Source organism: Danio rerio, chromosome 12, assembly GCF_052040795.2.
Source record: "Danio rerio strain M-AB ecotype USA chromosome 12, GRCz13ab, whole genome shotgun sequence".
Classification (NCBI taxonomy): Eukaryota; Metazoa; Chordata; class Actinopteri; order Cypriniformes; family Danionidae; genus Danio; species Danio rerio.
The window spans coordinates 18,425,250-18,446,063 of NC_141032.1; the positions used below are offsets into that span (position 1 = coordinate 18,425,250).

Here is a 20,814-nt window from a genome sequence, read left to right on the forward strand (position 1 = left end):
CTCATTCTTGATCACATTTGATGATTGATGATCCTAGCAAACTGAACAGACCTTTTGTATGATATATGATATGATATGAAATGATTATACATGTTAGACGTTACTACAGAGACATGTTAAAACGCAGCTGTCTGTCAAACGTCAATTGTGGCCGGTCTGAAAACCGATCCAATTGGTCCACCGTTTCTATGTTGTTAAATTGAAAAAAAAAAGGACTGGGTTTGTTTATATCACCCCAATAGAATGGTTTAAATACTATATCTACATATATGTCTGTCCAATCAGCTTGAAAACTTTTTTTTACCATAGGTGCCCTTTAAACACTCGCTAGTTACTTGCTGAAAATATATTTTAGGTCATTTTTAACTAAATAGTTTCAGACTGCAGCTTTGAACTATCTTAACTTTTATTTTACCCTAAATGTTCTTCATTTTACTCTGAATGTTGTCATGAAATTGACTCATCAGAACTCCTCACAGTGACCGCTGCTGTCCTGACAGAGGACTTCTAGGGTCTTGATTCCTATTTGCCCTGTTTCTGTTTGAGCACATTTCTATGCTGCTTCATCTCTAGAGAAGAGATTATTCAGATGTAACATTTGTCCAGGCTGATGTGATGGCGCCTAGCGATCAATGTTTCGTCTCAGTCATGACTGCAGAGTCTCTTGGCACCCAGTCAAACAGAGGAAAATAACCTTTCCATTTGAGTGAGGGTCAGCTACACTCCTTCATGATGGAAAAAGCAGTTTGCCTGCTATTCTGCTTCATGGCCCTGGGCAAGAGATTGAAGTATTTACACCCAACCTCTCAATTGTTCAGTTAATAAAATACACTTGTAGAATTAAAATAAGGGAAAGTATGTACGTATATATACAGTTGAAGTCAGAATTATTAGCCCCCCTGAATTATTAGCTCCCGTTTATTTTTTCCCTCAATTTCTGTTTAATAGAGAGAATATTTTCAACACATTTCTAAACATGATAGTTTTAATAAATCAGCTCTAATAACTGATTTATTTATTTATTTTTGCCATGATGACAGTAAATAATATTTGACTAGATATTTTTCAAGTCACTTCTATACAGCTTAAAGTGACATTTAAAAGCTTAACTGGGTTAATTAGGTGAACTAGGCAGGTTAGGGTAATTTGGCAAGTTATTGTTTAACGATTGTTTATTCTGTAAACTTTCAAAAAGAAAATTAGCTTAAAAGGGCTAATAATTTTTACCTTAAAATGGTTTAAAAATTAAAAACTGCTTTAATTGTAGCTAAAATAAAACAAATAAGACTTTCTCCAGATGAAAAAAATATTATCAGACATACTGTGAAAATTTCCTTGCTCTGTTAAACATAATTTGGGAAATATATAAAAAAGAAAAAAGAAAAATCAAAGGGGGGCTAATAATTCAGACTTTAATTGTGTATATATATATATATATATATATATATATATATATATATATATATATATATATATATATATATATATATATATATATATAATTTTTATCATTTTTTTTTACCAAAGACATTTCAGTTTGTAAATTAAATTGATTTCCCAATGCTTAAACTGTAAATCTCCACTCCTGACAGTTTAGTACATACAGTGTATTGATTTATGATAATACTCACTGAAATTGGAAATCCTTGCATTTGTCTGCTTCTTTTTATTTTCTGTATACTGAATGACTTTTTTTTGCTTATGGTTTGCATTAATGGGGATTAAATGCATGATCTCCCTGCATACTCTCCAGGATAAACTGTTCTATTATTTCGCATGCTCTCTGGTCGCTTCCTTAATACTTGAATTGCATGGGTAATAAACAATCTAAGAGAACCTCTGTGCATCTAATTAAGAGTAATGGCAGTTTATGGTATGTCCATGTTCTGAGTTATTCTTTCTTGAAGGCAAATGGAATTACTTTCACTTCCACCCACTGCCTGAGGTAAAGATCACAAGGTTTCCAAGGAGATGATAATTAGTGCTAGCTGTAGACGATGCACATGTCTCTGGCCCTAAACACAGATGGGACCTAATGTAAATACCCTGATTGAAGGGCTCAATTACAAGCTAAATGGTTCATGCCTTGGTTTGCTAGTATGAGAACTATGAAGAACTGACACACTTGTAGATACCAGGAAGAAACTTCAAATTAACACCTTTAAACATATTTTATTAGGCTGTACTGAAATTAATAAAGTATTAATTCAACTTCACCTTAATTATTAACTTTGTTGTACAATGTTGGATCACACTTTTTTGATGGTCCGTTTGTTGAATTCAAGTTACAATGCATACAGTGCATCCGGAAAGTATTCATAGCGCTTCACTTTCTCCAATTTATTATTTTTTTTTTTGTTACAGCCTTATTCCAAAATGGATTAAATTAATTTATTTCCTCAAGCTTCTACACACAATGCCTCATGACAATGTGAAAACATTTTTTTAAATTGTTGCAAACTTATTAAAAATAAAAAATCTGAAAAATCACATGTACATAAGTATTCACAGCCTCACAGCTTTGTTGATGTACCTTTGTTGATATATTTTTGGCAATTACAGCCTCAAGTCTTTTTCAGTTTGATGCCACAAGCTTGGCACACCTGTCTTTGAAAATTTTTTCCAATTGCTCTTTGAAGTACCTCTCAAGCTCTATCTGGTTTGATGGGAAGTGACAGTGTACAGCCATTTTCAGATATCTCCAGAATTGTTCAATATGATTTAGATTGGGGCTCTGACTGAGCCACTCAAAAACATTCACCGAGTTTTTGTGAAGCCACTCCATTAATATTTTGGTGGTGTGCTTTGGGTCATTGTTCTGCTGGAAGATGAACCGTCACCCCAGTCTGAGGTCAAGAGCACTCTGAAGCAGGTTTTCATTCAAGATGTCTCTGTACATTGCTGCATTCATCTTTCCTTCTAACCTGACTAGTCTTCTAGTTCCTGCTGCTGAAAAACTTCCCCACAGCATGATGCTGCCACCCTCATGCTTCACTGTAGGGATGGTATTAGCCTGGTGATGAGTGGTGCCTGGTTTTCTCCAAACGTAACATTTGGCATTCACTCCAAAGAGTTCAATTCTATTCTCATCAGACCAAAGAATTTTGTTTCAGATGCCTTTTGGCAAATTCCAGGTAGGGTGCTATGTGTTCTTTACTAAGTAATGGCTTCCGTCTGGCCACTCTACCATACAGGTCTGATTGGTCGATTGCTGCACAGATGACTGTCCTTCTGTAAGGTTCTCCTCTCTCCAAAGAAGAACGCTGGAGCTCAGACAGAGTGACCATCAGGTTACTGATCACCTTTCTGATTAAGGCCATTCTCCCCTGATCACTCAGCTTAGATGGCCGTTGTAGGTCTACAGACAAATCCTTCATCTTCATGTTTGTGCTCTGGCATGCACTGTCAACCCTTGGACCTTATATAGACAGGTGTATGCCTTTTCAAATCATGTACAATCAACTGACTTTACCACAGGTGAATTCCAATTAAGCTGCTGAAACATCTCAAGAATGATCAGTGGAAACAGAATGTACCTGAGCTCAATTTAGAGCTTCACTGCAAAGGCTGTGAATACTTATGTACATGTGATTTTTCAGGGATTTTTTTATTCTTAATAAATTTGCAACAATTTCAAAAAATCTTTTTGTCACATTGTCATTATAGGGTATTATGTATAGAATTTTGAGGAAATAAATGAAGTAAATCCATTTTGGAATAAGGCTGTGTAAAAAATGTGGAAACTGTACATGCCAACTAACTCTCAGTAGATTATAAGTAGACTGTTAGGTTGGGGTTAGGGTTAGTGTAAGTTGACATGTTCTTACAAAGTTTCTTATAGTCAGGGAGATATTAAGCAGACAGTCTACTAATATTCAAATGGACCATCAAAATAAAGTTACCCGATGTTGTTTGTAATCAAGATCATCATGTTATTTCAGTACTTATAAAAAAGCAGTATTCAAAAATCAATCAAAAAACATACATGTATCAACATTGTCTTTTAATGATAAATGGGAATGTGAAATCAAGTTTATATATTGCTGACAGAAATGTGACAAAAAGCCTTAAACAGTAAATCTAATGCATACTTTATTAATAAATATCCGGCTAAATAAATATTTGTTAAGTAACTTATATAGTATAAATAAATATGTGATATTTTGTTTTCATACAATAAAGGTGCTGAATTATATATTTTAAATTAGATGAAGATCATTTGAATTCGGATCGAATTCACAATATGTACAATGCTGATGCTCTTGAGGGGAAAAGCAATGAGTTTGATTGCTGACTCATTAAGCATAGAGAAGAAGAATCACAGTATAGTCCTTTTTAAATAAATATTATTCAATAGTAAATGATTTCAAGAATTATATCTACCTCCTAGGCCGCAATGTTCAGAAATAAAGGCAAACATTAAGACCAATTCAGTGGTCTGCGTTCATTCTGCGCAATTTAGCAGGGAGATTGTCCTCTGGTCGGCTACTAGAACCAGGCAATAGGTTGAGACTTGGGCCAGGTACTGGAGCAGGCGCTGAGAGCTTTCTGCGATGCTCCAGTTCTCCTGCTGACTGGGTGTGAGTCTCTGAACCCATCTTAAGAGGTTTGAGACGCAGGTGATTTTCTGTCTCTCCGTGACCCACCAGGGAACCAAGCCGCTGTACCCTGAGAGGCAGATCACCTGTGCTGCTGGCCTTTTCTGTTGGCTGAGGACTTCCAGTTTTGAGGACCTCTTTTCCATTCTTAGAGCACATACGCTGGAGTTTGCTGGGTAATTTACTTCCAGGCTCATCAGAATGAGGAACCCCATCTAAAGAAAAGATGCGCTCTCTGCGACGACCTTCAATCAATGTAGGGGAGAGAACAGGACCAGGGGAGGGCAGGGAGGACTTTTCATCTTGTTCCTTCACACTGTATGGAGGAGTGGGCACCTCAAATGTGTTGTGGAACTGTGAGTAGTCGACTCTGAAGAATCCTTCCTCCAGCGACATGACTGGTAGAAAGCGGTGACCCCACAGCACTTCATCCTCTGTATAAGAGGTTCGAGCTTGACACGTCATGCCTGAAAGGGAAGCCAAGGATTCATGTTACAATAGAAACTTGATTCAGTTTATTTTGCCAAAAATGACCTCATTTAAATAAGTTAATACATTCAACACAGGCTCATTGGAAAACCCTGTTTCAGTATACATAGGTAAAATGAATGTTATGAGGAGGTATAATGTCAAAAACAAATGTAAATGTAAAAACTTTTGTTATTTTTTTACACTAATGATATTTACAGGGACATATAATCGAATAATAAAGGATAAGTCACCAAACTGCTTGTCTAAAATGTCTATAATTTGTAACCAAAATAAAATAAAAAAAACATAAATAAAATAAAAACATGCTTCCACAAAAGAGGTAAAAAGCAATGCAAAATCAAGGTAAAGCTATGTGTGTCCAATGCACAATTCACTTCTGTTTGCTTTTGAAATCTCTATTAATTGATTTGAAGGTTTAAAACAGTGGTTCACTAGATCAGGGGTTTCCAAACTTTTCAGCTCGTGACCCCCAAAAAAGGAATTCCAGAGACTCGCAACCCTCACTATCCTCGGAGATGGTTATAAACATACAAACTTTGCACACAAAGGTGCCTGTGTTAAAAATATTAAATCAGTGCATCTGGAAAATATTCAAAGCAATTCAATTTTCCCACATTTTTTATGTTACAGCCTTATTCCCAAATGAATTAAATCAATTTATTCCCTTAAAATTCTACACACAATACCCCATAATGACAATGTGAAATTGTTGCAAATTTATTAAAAATAAAAACCTCAAAAATCACATGTACATAAGTATTCACAACCTTTGCGGTGAAGCTCTAATTTGAGCTCAGATACATTCTGTTTCCGCTGATAATTTTTGAGATGTTTTAGCAGCTTAATTGGAGTTCAGCTGTGGTAAATTCAGTTGATTGGACATATATTTGAAATGGCATATACCTTTCTATATAAGGTCCCAGGTTGACAGTGCATGTCAAAGCACAGACCAAGCATGAAGACAAAGCAGTTTGTCTCTTGGCGCAAGGCTGGGGAAGGTTACACAAAAATATCTGCTGTTCTGAAAGTTCCACTGAGCACAGTGGCCTCCATCATCTGTAAGTGGAAGATGTTTGGAACCACCAGGACTCTTCCTAGAGCAAGCCAGCCATCTAAGCTGAGTAATCAGGGGAGAAGGATCTTAGTCAGGTAGGTCATCAATAATCCAATGGTCACTCTGTCTGAGCTCCAGCTTCTGTGGAGAGAGAAGAACCTTAAAAAAGGACAACCGTCTGTGCAGCAATCCACCAATTAGGTCTGTATGGTCATTTAAAGGCATCTGAAAGACTCTCAGACATAAGAAACAAAATTCTCTGGTTTGATAAGTCTAAAATTAAACTCTTCGGAGGGAATGCCAGGTGTTAAGTTTGGAGAAGACAAGGCACCGCTCAACACCAGTCTAATACCATCCCAACAGTGAAGCATGGTGGTGACATCATCATGCTGTGGGGATGTTTTTCACCAGCAGGAACTGGAAGACTCGTCAGGACAGAGGGAAAGATGAATGCAGCAATGTTCAAAGACATCCTGAATGAAAACCTGTTTCAGAGTGCTCTTGACCTCTGACTGGGGCGATGCTTCATCTTCAAGCATGAAAATGACCCAAAGCACAGCGCCAACATAGCAATGTAGTGATTTCACAACAACTCTGTGAATGTCCTCGAGTGGCCCAGCCAGAGCCCAGACCTAAATCCTATTGAACATCTCTGGATAAAACTGAAAATGGCTGTACACTGTCGCTTCCCATCCAACCTGATAGAGCTTGAGATGTACTGCAAAGAGGAGTGGGCAAAAATTCTTTGCTCAACAAAGTATTAAGCAAAGGCTGTGAATACTTATGTACATGTGATTTTTCATTTCTTTTTTTTTTTTTTTTATAAATTTGCAACAATTTAAAAACATTTATTACATTGTCATTATGGGGTATTTTGTGTAGAATTTTGAATAAATAAATTAATTTGATCTATTTTGGAATATGGCTGTAACATAAAAATGTGGAAAAAGTGAAGTGCTATGAATACTTTCCGGATGCACTGTAATAACATTCAGACAAGACCTTTTTAGGGATATGATTCCTGCAGAAAGTAACTAAACCATTTTGCTGATTTCACAATGTTAATAAATAAAAGGGGATTCTTAAAGGCGGAAAATGATTGGATTATGTGTAATAAGAGAATTTAATTTAGTACAGGAAAATTGTTTCATTTAGTTTATCAGAATGGTTTTTACTGATGTTTACTTGTATTATTTTTATTCAAAAAACATATAACAAAATAATATAATAATTATAATCTATAATAATATACTAAAATAATATTACCATATAATAATATAATATTAAATAATAAAAAAACAATAATCATTATGGTATTAAAAAATTCTAACATTACATAATTTTAGGTTGCAAAACATGGTGGCTGCATTAATAACATCCACATCTAGTCAGACAATGTTGTGCATCCTCCACTGATTGTCTATGAACCCAAAAGGCCAAATCATACACCCTGCGAAAAAAGGCACAAGACATGCACAGTCCAGCGAAATCCTAATTTTCAGGTTCTGCGCCACGTTGTTTAAATAGCAAATCCATTTGTGCCACTTTGTGGACTCCTAGGTGTCAGTCTATAAAGGAGATGTGTTAAGGTGCATTGTTGGCACGTTGCTATTTTGAGAAACTGAAATAGACCACACCATTGACCGAATAGAAGCTGGTCTAAAGTCCAGCACAGAGCATGTTAGTTATGTACCTATGTGGGTTCAAATGCTTAAAAATTAAAGAGAAAGTAAAGAGGCTGATAGTGAAGAAGATTTTATTCTCTCTGTGTGAAGTATTTTCTAAGTGTAGAGCAGTTAATTTTCTCTTCTCAAAATGTATGTAGTGTTTGCAGCAAACATGCCAGCGTGTGTTAAAATTACAGTGATGTGTCTGTGTAAGATGAGTATGTCTGCACAGGAGCAACACTAGGAGAAGGCTTTGCTGAAGAATGATTGTGTAGAATAACTGAATATGTAAAGCACTGATTATATATGTTAAATATTTGTATGAAGCTATATGTGTCAGAAGCTAGAGTGAGTAACATGTTATCAAGTGATTATGCTATCATGACAATGTATGTAAACACTTAGTCCTTTTGCATAAGTTGCATCTATGGAGAGAGAACTTTGGTTTCAAAACAGTTGCTGACATGACATAGAACTGTGACATCTCACTGACCATAGCAAGCTGGCTGAGAGCAAAGAATAGCAGGACCACATAAAGTAAAAACTTATCCAAAAAAGGTCAAGAGTTAAAACAAGTGTGGAAAAAAACCTGTATAAAGATTGCGGAAAACACAGAGATTTTAAAAAGGAGCAGAGAAAGAGAGAACCACAGAAAGGAAGAGTCCAGGAGAGACTTCAGAATACTCTGGGGTCTGCTCTGCTCTTTCTTGGCTTTATTATGGAGAATAAAGTCTATTTTCTGATATTCAAAACCTCCAGTCTGATAATTGATAAGAATTGATAAGAAGTCGAATTACGACAATAGGAGGAGGCTTGTTCTTTATCCTCATGCTGATGTTTTCTCTCTAGCGAAGCATTCAGTTTTTCCACTTACAAAGTCCGCCATGTAAATAGCAAATGCGCCATGGCGTGACACAACTGACTCTTAAAGGGAATGGGTGATGAGACTCTGATTAGTTTAATGCACGTTATGCTAAAAACACACCCATAACTCATTAAATGAATAAGTACAATACTGTTAGACCATGTGCCAGTTTGCAATGCATATTTTTCCATCCTTTCCATCCTTAATGCTTTTGCACCACGATCTATAGAAATTGCATCTAGATCGTTAAAATAGAGCCCAAAATGTATAATGTCATGAATAAGCAGTGTGCGTGTATTTCTAACAATAGAAAAAAAGAAAAGAAAAAATATATATTTTCCTATTTCTAAGGAATCTAAGTATTGTGCTCATGTTTGTGCAAGTTTTGAGGTCAAAATCGGTGGGGAGAAAATTGATTTGTGAACATTGAATCTTTTATAAAAGGCCTTGCCTGCTATGTACGAATTTTGAAGCACATTTCAAAAAAATATACTAGTGAGTGTTTTATAAACACAGCTGAGTAGGAAAGCACTTCCTCATACCAGTTAATAATTTTTATCATAATGTGTTGTAATATTTCAAGGATTTTATTTGTTGTAATGCAAATTATGCAAATTACGTTTTTTGATGAGTGAAAATGTTAGAAAATGCTTTCCCAAGGGAAGAAATAAAATGTTTGGTGTATGTCCTGTTCCACCAGGACCGATTGTGACCAACAAAATCACTTTATTGCATTATAAATTATTTTATTCTCATCTTATATGCAAAATTTTTTGCCTGCAAGAAAAAAAGAGCACGCTTCTAACCCAGAGGAAACATCAAATAAATTCAAGCTGAAAGAAATTGGGGATGTACTTCTTTCTCAGAACATATTTGAGTAAATTCGAAAAAATATATAATAACCTGTAGTTTCCACGATTCCTTCCAGGATGACGACGATCTCAAACTGTTCGTTCATAAGGGAGCGCTGGGACAGGTCAAAAAAGGGGCTATTGGAATTGATCTCGTGACATATTGTGAGGGGTGAGACGAGGAAAAGTTGGTCAGCACCAGTTCCAAATCCAACATCCAATTCCCGCTGATCCAATGGTAGAAACTCTCCCTCTGGGGTTTGACGAGACTAGAGCAAACACATGGTGAGATACACTGTTAAGACACATTCTCAATTTCTCTTTTCATATAAAAGAATTTGTACATGCATATTTAATCTCAGTATATACCTCAGAGGATTGTTTAAATATCAGCCTGTGGTATTCAGGGATAAGCAAAAAATCCATTGTGCTCGCTGATAATGATGTTTAGTTGCGCATGCTGTCTGTGCCGTTGTAGCACGATTCAGTGAATTATGCAAATCAGGTAACAGCACAAACATGCCCAAAAATAAGTGCTGAACACAGTTTGCATGATGTAACTGCCCACAATCTAACAGATTATGTGTTAAATTGGAGATGATATAGTGAAATGTAATCAAATTTTCCATTTTAATATGTAATTGGAATGCTTTTAAGAACTGTTTAAGTTTTTATGATGGTAACTGCAATGCCAGCTTCCCACCCACGGCCAAAGCTGAGGTCATCTTGGGCAAAACTATAACTTGTATCATTGTTTTTTTTTTACACGGACATATATTTATTTACAAAATCAAGGGGATCTTCAGGGGTCATCCATGGTTTGTGTAAAGGTTTAATACCTTTACACTTAGCCATGTGTTCCCATATTATCGTTAGGGATTGGCAGTGAAGTCAGCGAGGTTGGCTGCCTGTGCTGAAGGCCACAGATGGTGAACAGACTGAGAGCTCCAGTCACGGTGGTGTTCCCAGGGAAAGAGTGAGAGTTTTCACAAGCATAGATGCAGTGCTTCTCTTTCTCTCTCTCTCTCTCTCTCTCTCTCTTTCTCTCTCTGACACACACATACGCACACAGACACACTCTCTCTCTCTCACACACATACAAATGTTCTTATTTTAAAGGATTTTTAAGCATAAGTGCAAAACCTTCAAGGGGGAACACAAGATGTGTCATCTGCCAGTGTGATAAAGGTTGTGGAGAGACATCTGCTGACAGTCCCTGCTGTTGCTTAAACTAAATGTGTGGATAGCACTTAAGGCTGCACAATGTATCGTTTCAGCATCAACATCGCAGTGTGCACATCTGCAATAGTTACACTGCACATAAAGCTTTTCTTACCTTTTTTATTTATCTTGTTTCTAGTCCAAATATCTAAAATATATTTTTTTAAAATCAGGAATAATAGACAAGTAAAGAAATATTGTCTTGTTTTCAGAAATAATGATAGGAAATTGAGCATGATTTTTCTTAAAACAAGCTAAATAATCTTATTTTAAACAGAAAATAATATTATTTTGCTTAATCCATTTGCAGATTATTTTCGAAATAAACGATCTTAAAGTCTGACATTGATTCTGAAAACAAAACAATATTTTTACTTATCTAGAAAATGCTTCTTGATTTAAGAGTTTTAGATATTTGGACTAGAAATAAGACAAAACATCTAAGTAAGAAAAGCATTGTGTGCAGCTTTGTAAAGTCACAGGAAAATGTAATTAATTGGTAACACTTTACAATAAGGTTCATTAGTTAATGCATTTACTAACATGAACTAATCATGAACATCACATGTACAGCATTTATTAATCATAATTGAACATTTACTAATGCATTATTAACATCCAAGTCCATGCTGGTTAACATTAGTTAATGCACCATGAGTTAACATGAACTAACAATGAACAACTGTATTTTCATTAACTAATGTTTAATAACATGAACAAATACAGTAGTAAATGTATTGTTCATTGTTTGTTCATGTTAGTAAATGCATTAATTAACATTAACTAATGAACCTTATTGTAAAGTGTGACCAATTAATTTTCTAATTTAAAATTAAATTAATTTTAATTTAGTAAAAGTTAGACATTTTAAGGGAGTTAACAAAAATTCGGGCACCATAAACTATGTTGTTTGGAGGTAAAAAAAAAAAAATTATTTATTCAATGAAAATCTCTAAAACCATATTTTACATTTGATTACTGATTTTCTGTGCCTGAATAGTTTCTAGAAAAACTTAAAATAGAGCTATAGTTTAAGTCCCCTGAATTATTAGCCCCCGTTTATTTTTTCCCCAATTTCTGTTTAACGGTGAGAAGATTTCTAATAACAGATTTATTTTATCTTTGCCATGATAACAGTAAATAGTAGATATTTTTCAAGACACTTCTATACAGCTTAAAAAGACATTTAAAGGCTTCACTAGGTTAAAACTAGGCAGGTTAGGGTAATAAGGCAAGTTATTCGATAACTTGCGGGTTAGTTCTGTAGACTACTGAAAAAATAGCTAAAGGGGCTAATAATTTTGACATAAAATGGTGTTTAAAAAATTAAAAACTGCTTTTTTTCTAGCTGAAATTAAACAAATAAGACTCTTTCCAGAAGAAAAAATACATACATACATATACATACACACACACACACATGACAGCTCTAATTGCACTTATGTGTGTGCAAACCCAACCCACAACACATACAAAAAGTACATGTTTTTGCTTCAATATTGCGTACATTTAATTTTGTATTTAATGTTTTATTATTTTTTTTTATTTAGTTTTTATTTTACTATAAAAAGTGTCTAGAAAACAAAATGCTAATAGGAAATCATATTTTAAAAGGTATAAACTGGCTAGAAGAAATAATTATTTGTTAAAATCTAAATTGTTGAAATATACATGAAATACTGAATTGGTACTCCATTCTCCTGCACATTCATCAGTAATAATATTCCCTTGCATTATTACAAATGAAACAACTAAAACGTGGACATGCAAATCTTTTACACTCTTCAATCACAAAAAACACACTGCAATATCTACAGGGTGGGCCATTTATATGGATACACCTTAATAAACTTATTGGGAATTTTACAAGAAAAACAATGGTGTGCTTGTTTTAAATGTAACCTTTATTTTTGAATCCCCCTGTATTTTCAAATGAGCTGTTGACATGGTAAAAACCTAAACAATAAAAAAAATATATATATATAAAAACAAAAACATATGAAAAGGAGAATGCACTGAACCACTGAAATGTAAATAATACTTTATGAAAAAGGCTGTTTTTGGTAATGGCAGCTTAAAGACGACTCTCATTTGGAGAATGAAGCCACATGCTTTGCTCACGTGTGATTGTTTTTTCAAAGGCTTCAACAGAGTAAAAATCTTGATGGTTCTGTGGGTCTTGTCTATCCAAACTTATCTGTATTTTGTATTTTCTATTGGATTCAAGTCAGGTGATTGGCTGGGCCATTCTACAGCTTGATTTTCTTTCTCTAAAACCATTTGAGAGTTTCCTTGGCTGTGTTTTGGATTATAGTTTTGCTGAAATGTGCACTCTGGTTTTATCTTCTTAATCCTGATAATGTAGATGTTGAACTGAAGCAACTATTAATTTGCAATGAAGAAGTGCAGAGGGTTGCTGAAGAACTACTTAGAGATTTCAGCTGTCTGGGCTTTCACTGCCTTTTTACATCTCTTTTTCTTCATGCGTTCAGTAGTTTTTTCCTGTGTCATTTCATGTTATTACACAACTTAATTTGTAAATTAATTAGATCTGTTTTCTTTATATGGATTTATTTGGTTGTTATCAACATCTGGTGAAAATTTACCTTGAGAAATATGCTTTCTGAGAAAAATGGTGATGTGTTGAATACTTATTTTCCCCTTACTGTATATCTCCAAAGCTGAACATAACTTTTTAGTCATTAGTGTACATAAACATCATGACATATTCTGTCAAAGTAAATATATATATATATATATATATATATATATATATATATATATATATATATATATATATATATATATATATATATATATATATATAATAGGTAAAAAGGTTACATACAAAGGAAAGTCTAGAGCTACTCAAGTCAAATACGCTTGTCAAACTTTGCAGAAACAGCAAAAAACATATCAAAGGCTATGATAAGACACTTTTTGCCTTAGTCTTCTTTTTAAATCAAAGCTTTGAGGAGGCAAGACAGCTCCCTGGAGTTTAAGAATTCTGGAGTTTGGGGAAAGGAGCTACGAGACTAATATTCCCTTCGTTCCTCACAGCTCATCCACAGCATGAAGTCCCTGATGATATTTAATCATTCCTGTCAAATGCCTTAGCCCAAGATGCCATAGAAAGCCCTGCCATTCAATTTACAAAGCTCCAGGGACGCAGTTTGATCTCACTAACATCTTACCATATAAAAGTGCACAGGATTTTTCTTTAACGGTGCCATAGAATGCATTGATACAATATATTAAATAGTTCTCTGATATATATAAAAGGAAAGAATGTGGATTAGAATGTGGCTTAGGTAAGTGCAAAATTTCCCCAGACATTATTGTACATGTCTGTTTACAATTACAATATGATATGGTTGATTTTGACCATATTTGGAAGCGTTGTTAATATTAATGAACTCCACTTTGATGCTCAAGCAACTCATGTCCCTTATGCTCCCACACATAACATATACTAACAGTACACATGGATGCCCTTCTAGCTGCAACCCAATGGGAAACACCCATACACTGTCATTCACACACATACACTAAGGACACTTAAGCTTACCCAATTTACCTATAGCTCATTTCTTTGAACATGTGGGGGAACCTGGAGAACCCGGAGGAAACCTATGTGAACTCAGGGAGAACATGCAAACTCCACACAGAAATGCCAACTGACCCAGCCGAGGCTCAAACTAGCTACCTTCTTGCTGTAAGGCGACAGCACTACCCACTGTGCCACCATGCCACCTCCAGTGTCCTATTTCTTAGGGGTAAATTTTGAAGCCCTTCCCCTTCACACTCTGTTTCAAGGGCCAAGGGGAAGGGGAAGGAGTTGGGGCAGAAAAATACAATTGGGATTGGGCCTTCATGATCCCACATGGATCATCAGTGTCTGTTTTGTTTCAATTGGCCTGTTTTTAAACTCATGAGATTTACATAAAACGAGGAAAGAATAGTGTTTGAGGCTAATGTAATTCCCAATGTATTGAACTATTATTATTCAGCTATGCTAAGGTATATCCGGATTTTCATTCTATAGCACCTTTAAATGACTGCAACAAGAATCATGCCAAAGCCCTGAAAGTACAACATGCATTTGCCAATTTAGATAGATTAGTGCAAGAGGTTTTTGTTTGTTGTGTTCTTCAAAGGTTTCACCCTAAAGGGAAAATATCATTTACTCAAACATAAGTTGTTCTTCAGACCCATAATAAAAAAAAATTAAGATATTTTTAATCAAATCCGCTATATTTCTGTCCCTTCATTAAAAGCTGACTTACCCGAAAGACAGATAAAGCATATAAAGTGCAGTTAGAGCGAAGAATCAAAATGTTTCTTCCTCATACCGTATAGACAGAAAAACAAACAAAACAATTTATACTAGCAGGTCAAGCATGGTTTCCCCTACATTCATTCTTCCATGGCGTGGCACCACACTAAAATTCATCCCACCACAGCTACATTATAGCTTCTCAATCAAAATATTCAGTTTTTTTTTTAAATAGCGGGTTATAATCGCACAAAAACATATTAAAAGTTAGGTAAATTATATTAGCGTGAACTTTTCCATTTATAGCTGTATCACTTTACATCAGGATGCATTAATGCCGCTCTGTAGGTCTATTTAAGACATGCATAAATATTCTAAGTCCAATCTAATAAATGTTCGATACTTACTCGTTACATAAACGCACTAAATCACATTTCAGCAACGTTTATTTGAGAGCGCACAAGAAAATCTGCACTTGAGCAGTGTATATTTGAGGGTATGCAAGACGTTTTGTACATGAAGAGGAAATCAGCATGCAAGCAAAGAGATTTGCATGCTTGTATTACATGAATCTGATTTGGACTTGTAATACTGCGCTCACGACATTTGTGATTGATATAATGCCATAGGTAGTTGGTAGATCTGTGTAAAAGGGCCTGCCACCACAGCTGGAAAAAATCCTAGAAGAAACACTGTCAAGATTAACTTGCATGTATAGAACAAGTGTGTAAAATTTGCATTGTACGGAGGGGATGTGTCCCCATGTCTACACGTGCACCAAGTCAAGTTCGCTACAAGTTTACCATAGCATACTTTTAACCAAGGCTGTGCTATTAATTATAATTCAGTTTCGTTTTTGGCCTCTCATGATTATTCATGATTATGATTCATGATTATGAAAAAATAAAATCAGGATAAAACAGTTAAATTGCTAGTAATGGAAGTAATGATGTCTTCTAGGAAAACTTGTATTTAAATCCTTGACTGACTTGGATTTATTTTTATTTTATATCTTTACAAGTGTTTTAAAGTGTTGGAATTTAGGGTAAAAAGAAGTTAAATAGAGGAACAAAAATCACTGAGATACTGTATAGGGGAGCGCAGGGCACAAAGTAATGCGGGGTTAAATGTAACAGAGTTTTAAGGTATTTGCTTAAGGTATTTGCTTAGGGTTAACCATGCTTCCATGGTTTTCACCACAATGCCGGCAGACGTCTTCCTGACAATTATTGTAAAATTTAGATGAGAAACACAGGAGAAACCATTTTTGCAGCATAACAGTATTTTTATCATAGTCAATTTTTTATATTAAAAAAAAATCTGTAAACGTATGTGAATAAAATCTTATATTGTTGTGATTGCCATCTTCTAGATTAAAAGACAGTTTTGAAGAAACCATGACACAGCGGGGTTAGTTGTGACAGGGTGTTACAATTAAGCCACACACTATTGCACACCAATTAAACTAAAAAAAATATTTTTGGAATTTTAAGTCTAATGTTGAGAACTTTTTAAATAAAATAGCTTTTTTAAACACAAAATATGTTTAAATAGAAAAGAATATATATTTTATTGCTAATAATGCAAATGAATGCATTATATATTAATGGATAAATTGCTAATAATGCAAACAGATTCAAATGTGTTAATTCAATAAACAAAAAGATAAATAAACATACTGTGCTATGTAGAATAAAAAAAGAAATGTGCCAACTACTGAGGAAATAAAGCTGCTATTAAACTAACTGTGTGAAATCTGCCTTTGTAAGCATATGTTACAACTAGTCCCCTGTCTGTTACAACTTATCCCGTAAGTGGGGTAAATAGTAACATTTTTAATCCTGGCACTTTTGGCAATACTGCACAGAAACCATAGGTCCAGCGATCATAATTCCAGTGCCCATTTGTAGGAGAGGCTTGTGTGTTATTGGTAAAAAAATTGGTTTGTCTAACCCTAATACTTTGTTTATTAGTTGACCAAAACCAAAAAGTGTTAATTGTGCTCTGCTCTCCCCTATATATATCATTATTTAGATTTTAAAGTAGAAACAATAGGTAAATGTAATGGAACAACATGAAGGGGGGTTTTGTAAATGATGATGACGGAAGTTTCATTTTTGGGTGGACTAACACATTCAGTTGTAAATTTTAATGACTCCTGATTTACTGTTTAATTCCCATACTGCTGATTGTAATCTTTTTTAGAGTGCTCCAAAGGCAGCCTGGCCCTATACAAATACTGGTTAGTTCATTTTCTCTAAAATTGGCAATAGAAAACAGTTAAAAAAAGCAAATGGGACTGTAAATTTAAGAGGCGAGACAGAGTGCTTACGCTGCAAGCCACTCTGAGAGGAAGTGATGTGCTGCTGTTTTTTTTTTTTTCCTTTTTCAGTGTACTGTATAGGACAGTAACGGAGAAAGGGCATAAGGGAAGGGAGGAAGGTGCTTATGAAGTCAACAATCCGTCATCCTGCACTCACTGCATTGCGCCTGCTATGGTGTGGAGAGAGCCATGTGTCAATCAGGCTCTTCTTCTCTCAAAACATAGCCTCCCACTCTGTGCTAAACAGCCCACCTCTGTGCTTCTACTTTTTTCCATTTTGAATTTTCATTATGTCTAACAGTCAACTTTATGTTCTCTTGCTCATTTTTTTTTACATGGGGAAGCGATGGTGAATTTAAATTTAGTGTGAACGATATGTAATCAGAATGTTTGTGTTTTCTGTAAAAGCAAAACGATAAAAAAAAACATTTTAACATACACATCTGTTAAAACTTTGGTCTTTTTTCACATAAATGTTCTCAAGCAGTCGTAGTTTCTGCATGTTGCCTTGAGATACAAATTTCCATTCCTTATGAACTAAAATATTAATAAAAAATAAAACTATTGTTTATTTATATGCTTATTCATTTCTTATATGCGTGGTTAAAAGCCCGGGGGATATGTGCTTTTATAAAACAATGCATTGCATTTGCTTAAGCGATTATGTTTTTGAATACGCAGACGTGTGTGATTCGTTAAGTTGGCATATGATTTTAAATTGTGATTTAAATTGTGACCTTGTACCTTACCAAGTGTTTTTCATGCTGTCACCTTTGAAGAGCCATTTCAAAGCTACACCCATCTGTCAGTATTTCAACTTTACCGACAGTTTCCCAGTGCAGAAGTAAATACTTCTGTGTCCAAGAAGCATTTCCCGCGGGAATCCATAAAATCCGAATGGGAATGTGTCCAATTCATTTACGCGCGTCATTGGTCTTTGTACTGAGAGCAAACAAGATTTTATGCAAATCAGAGACTGCTGAGATCGGATTGCATTACATTAGAGCTGAAAACACGCATTAGCCAATTTTACAGTATGGCGAGCTTTGTTTAAAATCAATGCGATCTCCCCTCCGCATGTGTCACGCGAAGCATTAAAACATCTCTTCTTGGAGACAGTCGGACGGGTAACAACATTTGGAACCAACCGCACAATTTTATGTAGATACATCCTTTACAGCGAGATGACCCTTTGTGCACCTAAACCTGTGCGCAAACACACACATCACCATTCACAAGGGTTCAGTATTAACATTTCAATATTCATTTTCTACAAACAACACTATACCTTGATGAGCTTGCACCTGATTTGCGCCGACACCATGTGGCTATTCCTGAGATTTCCGACTCTAAACATGAGGCAGAGCTTCCCGTCCCGTTGTGAGATGACCGCGTCCTGGCTGAACATGAGGGTCTCTGCGCGTTTCTTGGGCTGAGACATCTTAATAAACATACAGCCGATGAGAAACGCGTCCACGATGGAGCCCAACAGCGACTGAAAAAGGAAAAGTATGATGCCCTCCGGGCACTTCTCTGTTATATATCGGTACCCGTAGCCTATAGTCGCCTCAGTCTCAATGAAGAAGAGAAAAGCTGATGGAAAGTTGTAAACGTTGGCGACGCACGGCGTGTACGAGTCGTCGTGGCCGTGGCCGAGGTCTCCGCGGATGTACGCGATGATCCACCACATCGATGCCATGATGAGCCACGCGACCGTGTACGTTAAAAGGAAAATTAGCAGGTTCCAGCGCCACTTAAGGTCGACGAGCGTGGTGAAAAGGTCAGAGATGTACCTGCTGGTCTCCCCACCAAGGTTACCGTGCTGGACATTGCAGCGCCCGTTTTTCTCCACAAACCGCTGACGCTTCCTTTTAGCAGGGGCAGAAAATGACATGGCCCGGTTGGTGTTCACCACCTGATAGTCTTCGCCAAATTTTCTGCGGATCGCGGACATGATGCTCGAGCCACAATGGTGTGAATAAACACGCTAGAAGTGTCTCAAGTTTCACGATCCCCGTGGCACTCCATCGACGAGCGGTCAGCCTTTAAGTTGATTATTTAAAGAATATCTACCTGCCGTCCTCTAGTTATTGACATGTATGGATGCGCAAAAGTAGTTGACCAGTTAAAACAAAGCAAGTGAATCCCGCGTCTTTCCCGCAACTTCTCTTAGCGAGATGTCCGGTGTAGATAAACTGCGGCACTGTATCTGAACTGACGCGCGCTTCTTCTTTCTATTAGCTGAGGGAAACAGGCAGAGGTTGGGCAAGCGTGTGTGTGTGTGTGTGTGTGTATGTGTGTAAATCACTGTGAAGCAGTTGTAGTGTGAGAAGGAAAGGGGTCGTATCTCTCAAGCGCTTGTCTGCTATGAAATACTAGCATTACAGTGCCATCTGCTGAGCGAATATCCATTGATTTTAACATCCGCTGTAGGTCACACAATGTTGCCTAAGAAAATGATTATGAAGAAAAGACATGATTATCAAAATCTAATCTTATTTACACGAATTTGCATAGGTTGTATTTATAAAAACAAGTCAGATATCCACAATTACATGTGTAATGAGAAAAACGCTTCGAGAAAAGCTCTCAGTTTATTCAATCATTCATTTATTCATTTTCTTTCTTGCTTTGTCCCTTTATTAACCAGGGATTGCCAAAGCGGAATGAACCAGGAACTTATTCAGCATGTTTTATGTAGCAGATACCCTTCCAGCCGCAACCCAATACTGGTAAACACCCAAACACTCTTGCACACACATATGACCAGTTTAGTGTATCCAATTCACCTGTACAGCATACAGCATGTCTTTTCCGGGAACTTAGCTTTTTGCAACTCTCGCATGGTCGCTTACTAAAGCTAAGCATGGCTGTGCCTGGTCAGTACCTGTCAGAGACCACATGGGAACGCGAGGTTGTTGCTGGAAGTGGTGTAAGTGGGGCCAGCTGGGGACCCTCAACCTGCGGTCTGTAATGCCCCAGTATAGTGAAGAAATCCTCAGTGAGCGCTGTCTTTCAGATGAGGCTTAAAAATAGGACATTGTGTTAAAAATCCTAGAATTTCCTTCAAGAAAGAGTTGGAGTTTTACCCTGGCATCCTGGCTAAATTTGCCTACTGGCCTCTGTCCATGATACCCTCCTAATAATCTCCATATAATATAATTGTCTTTATCACTGTCTCCTCCACACCTCTGAAATCTGCACCTCATTTTTCTGATCCTTCTCCTCAACTGCCCTCCTCCCCCGTTTGCCGTTTACTTTCACTTTCTTCCGCGACTCCCCAACCCTCTTCACTTTCGTCTGGGACAAACCCCCCCGCTCTTTACTTTCGTTCGCGACCCACTTTTTGTTTGTGACAACCCCCATACCAACCCAACTCCCCCAGCTCTGCACCTCTACATCGTCGGGGACATGCTGGATCTGTTACCCCGATCTGTTGCCAGGACCTCACAATTCACAAATTAAGC

The 20,814-nt window shown here is 36.3% G+C and overlaps 1 protein-coding gene across 1 annotated transcript; it reads right to left on the bottom strand.

Moving 5' to 3' along the window:
- Positions 1-3,982: 3,982 nt before the first annotated feature.
- kcnj19b (potassium inwardly rectifying channel subfamily J member 19b) lies at positions 3,983-19,558 on the bottom strand. Its single transcript, XM_087276048.1, has 3 exons — positions 18,636-19,558; positions 9,580-9,796; positions 3,983-5,065 (listed from the first exon to the last, which is right to left on the bottom strand). Exons 1-3 carry the CDS (start codon positions 19,299-19,301, stop codon positions 4,431-4,433), a joined length of 1,518 nt encoding a protein of 505 aa, XP_087132174.1. The 5' UTR covers positions 19,302-19,558; the 3' UTR covers positions 3,983-4,430.
- Between the last annotated feature and the right edge of the window lie 1,256 nt (positions 19,559-20,814).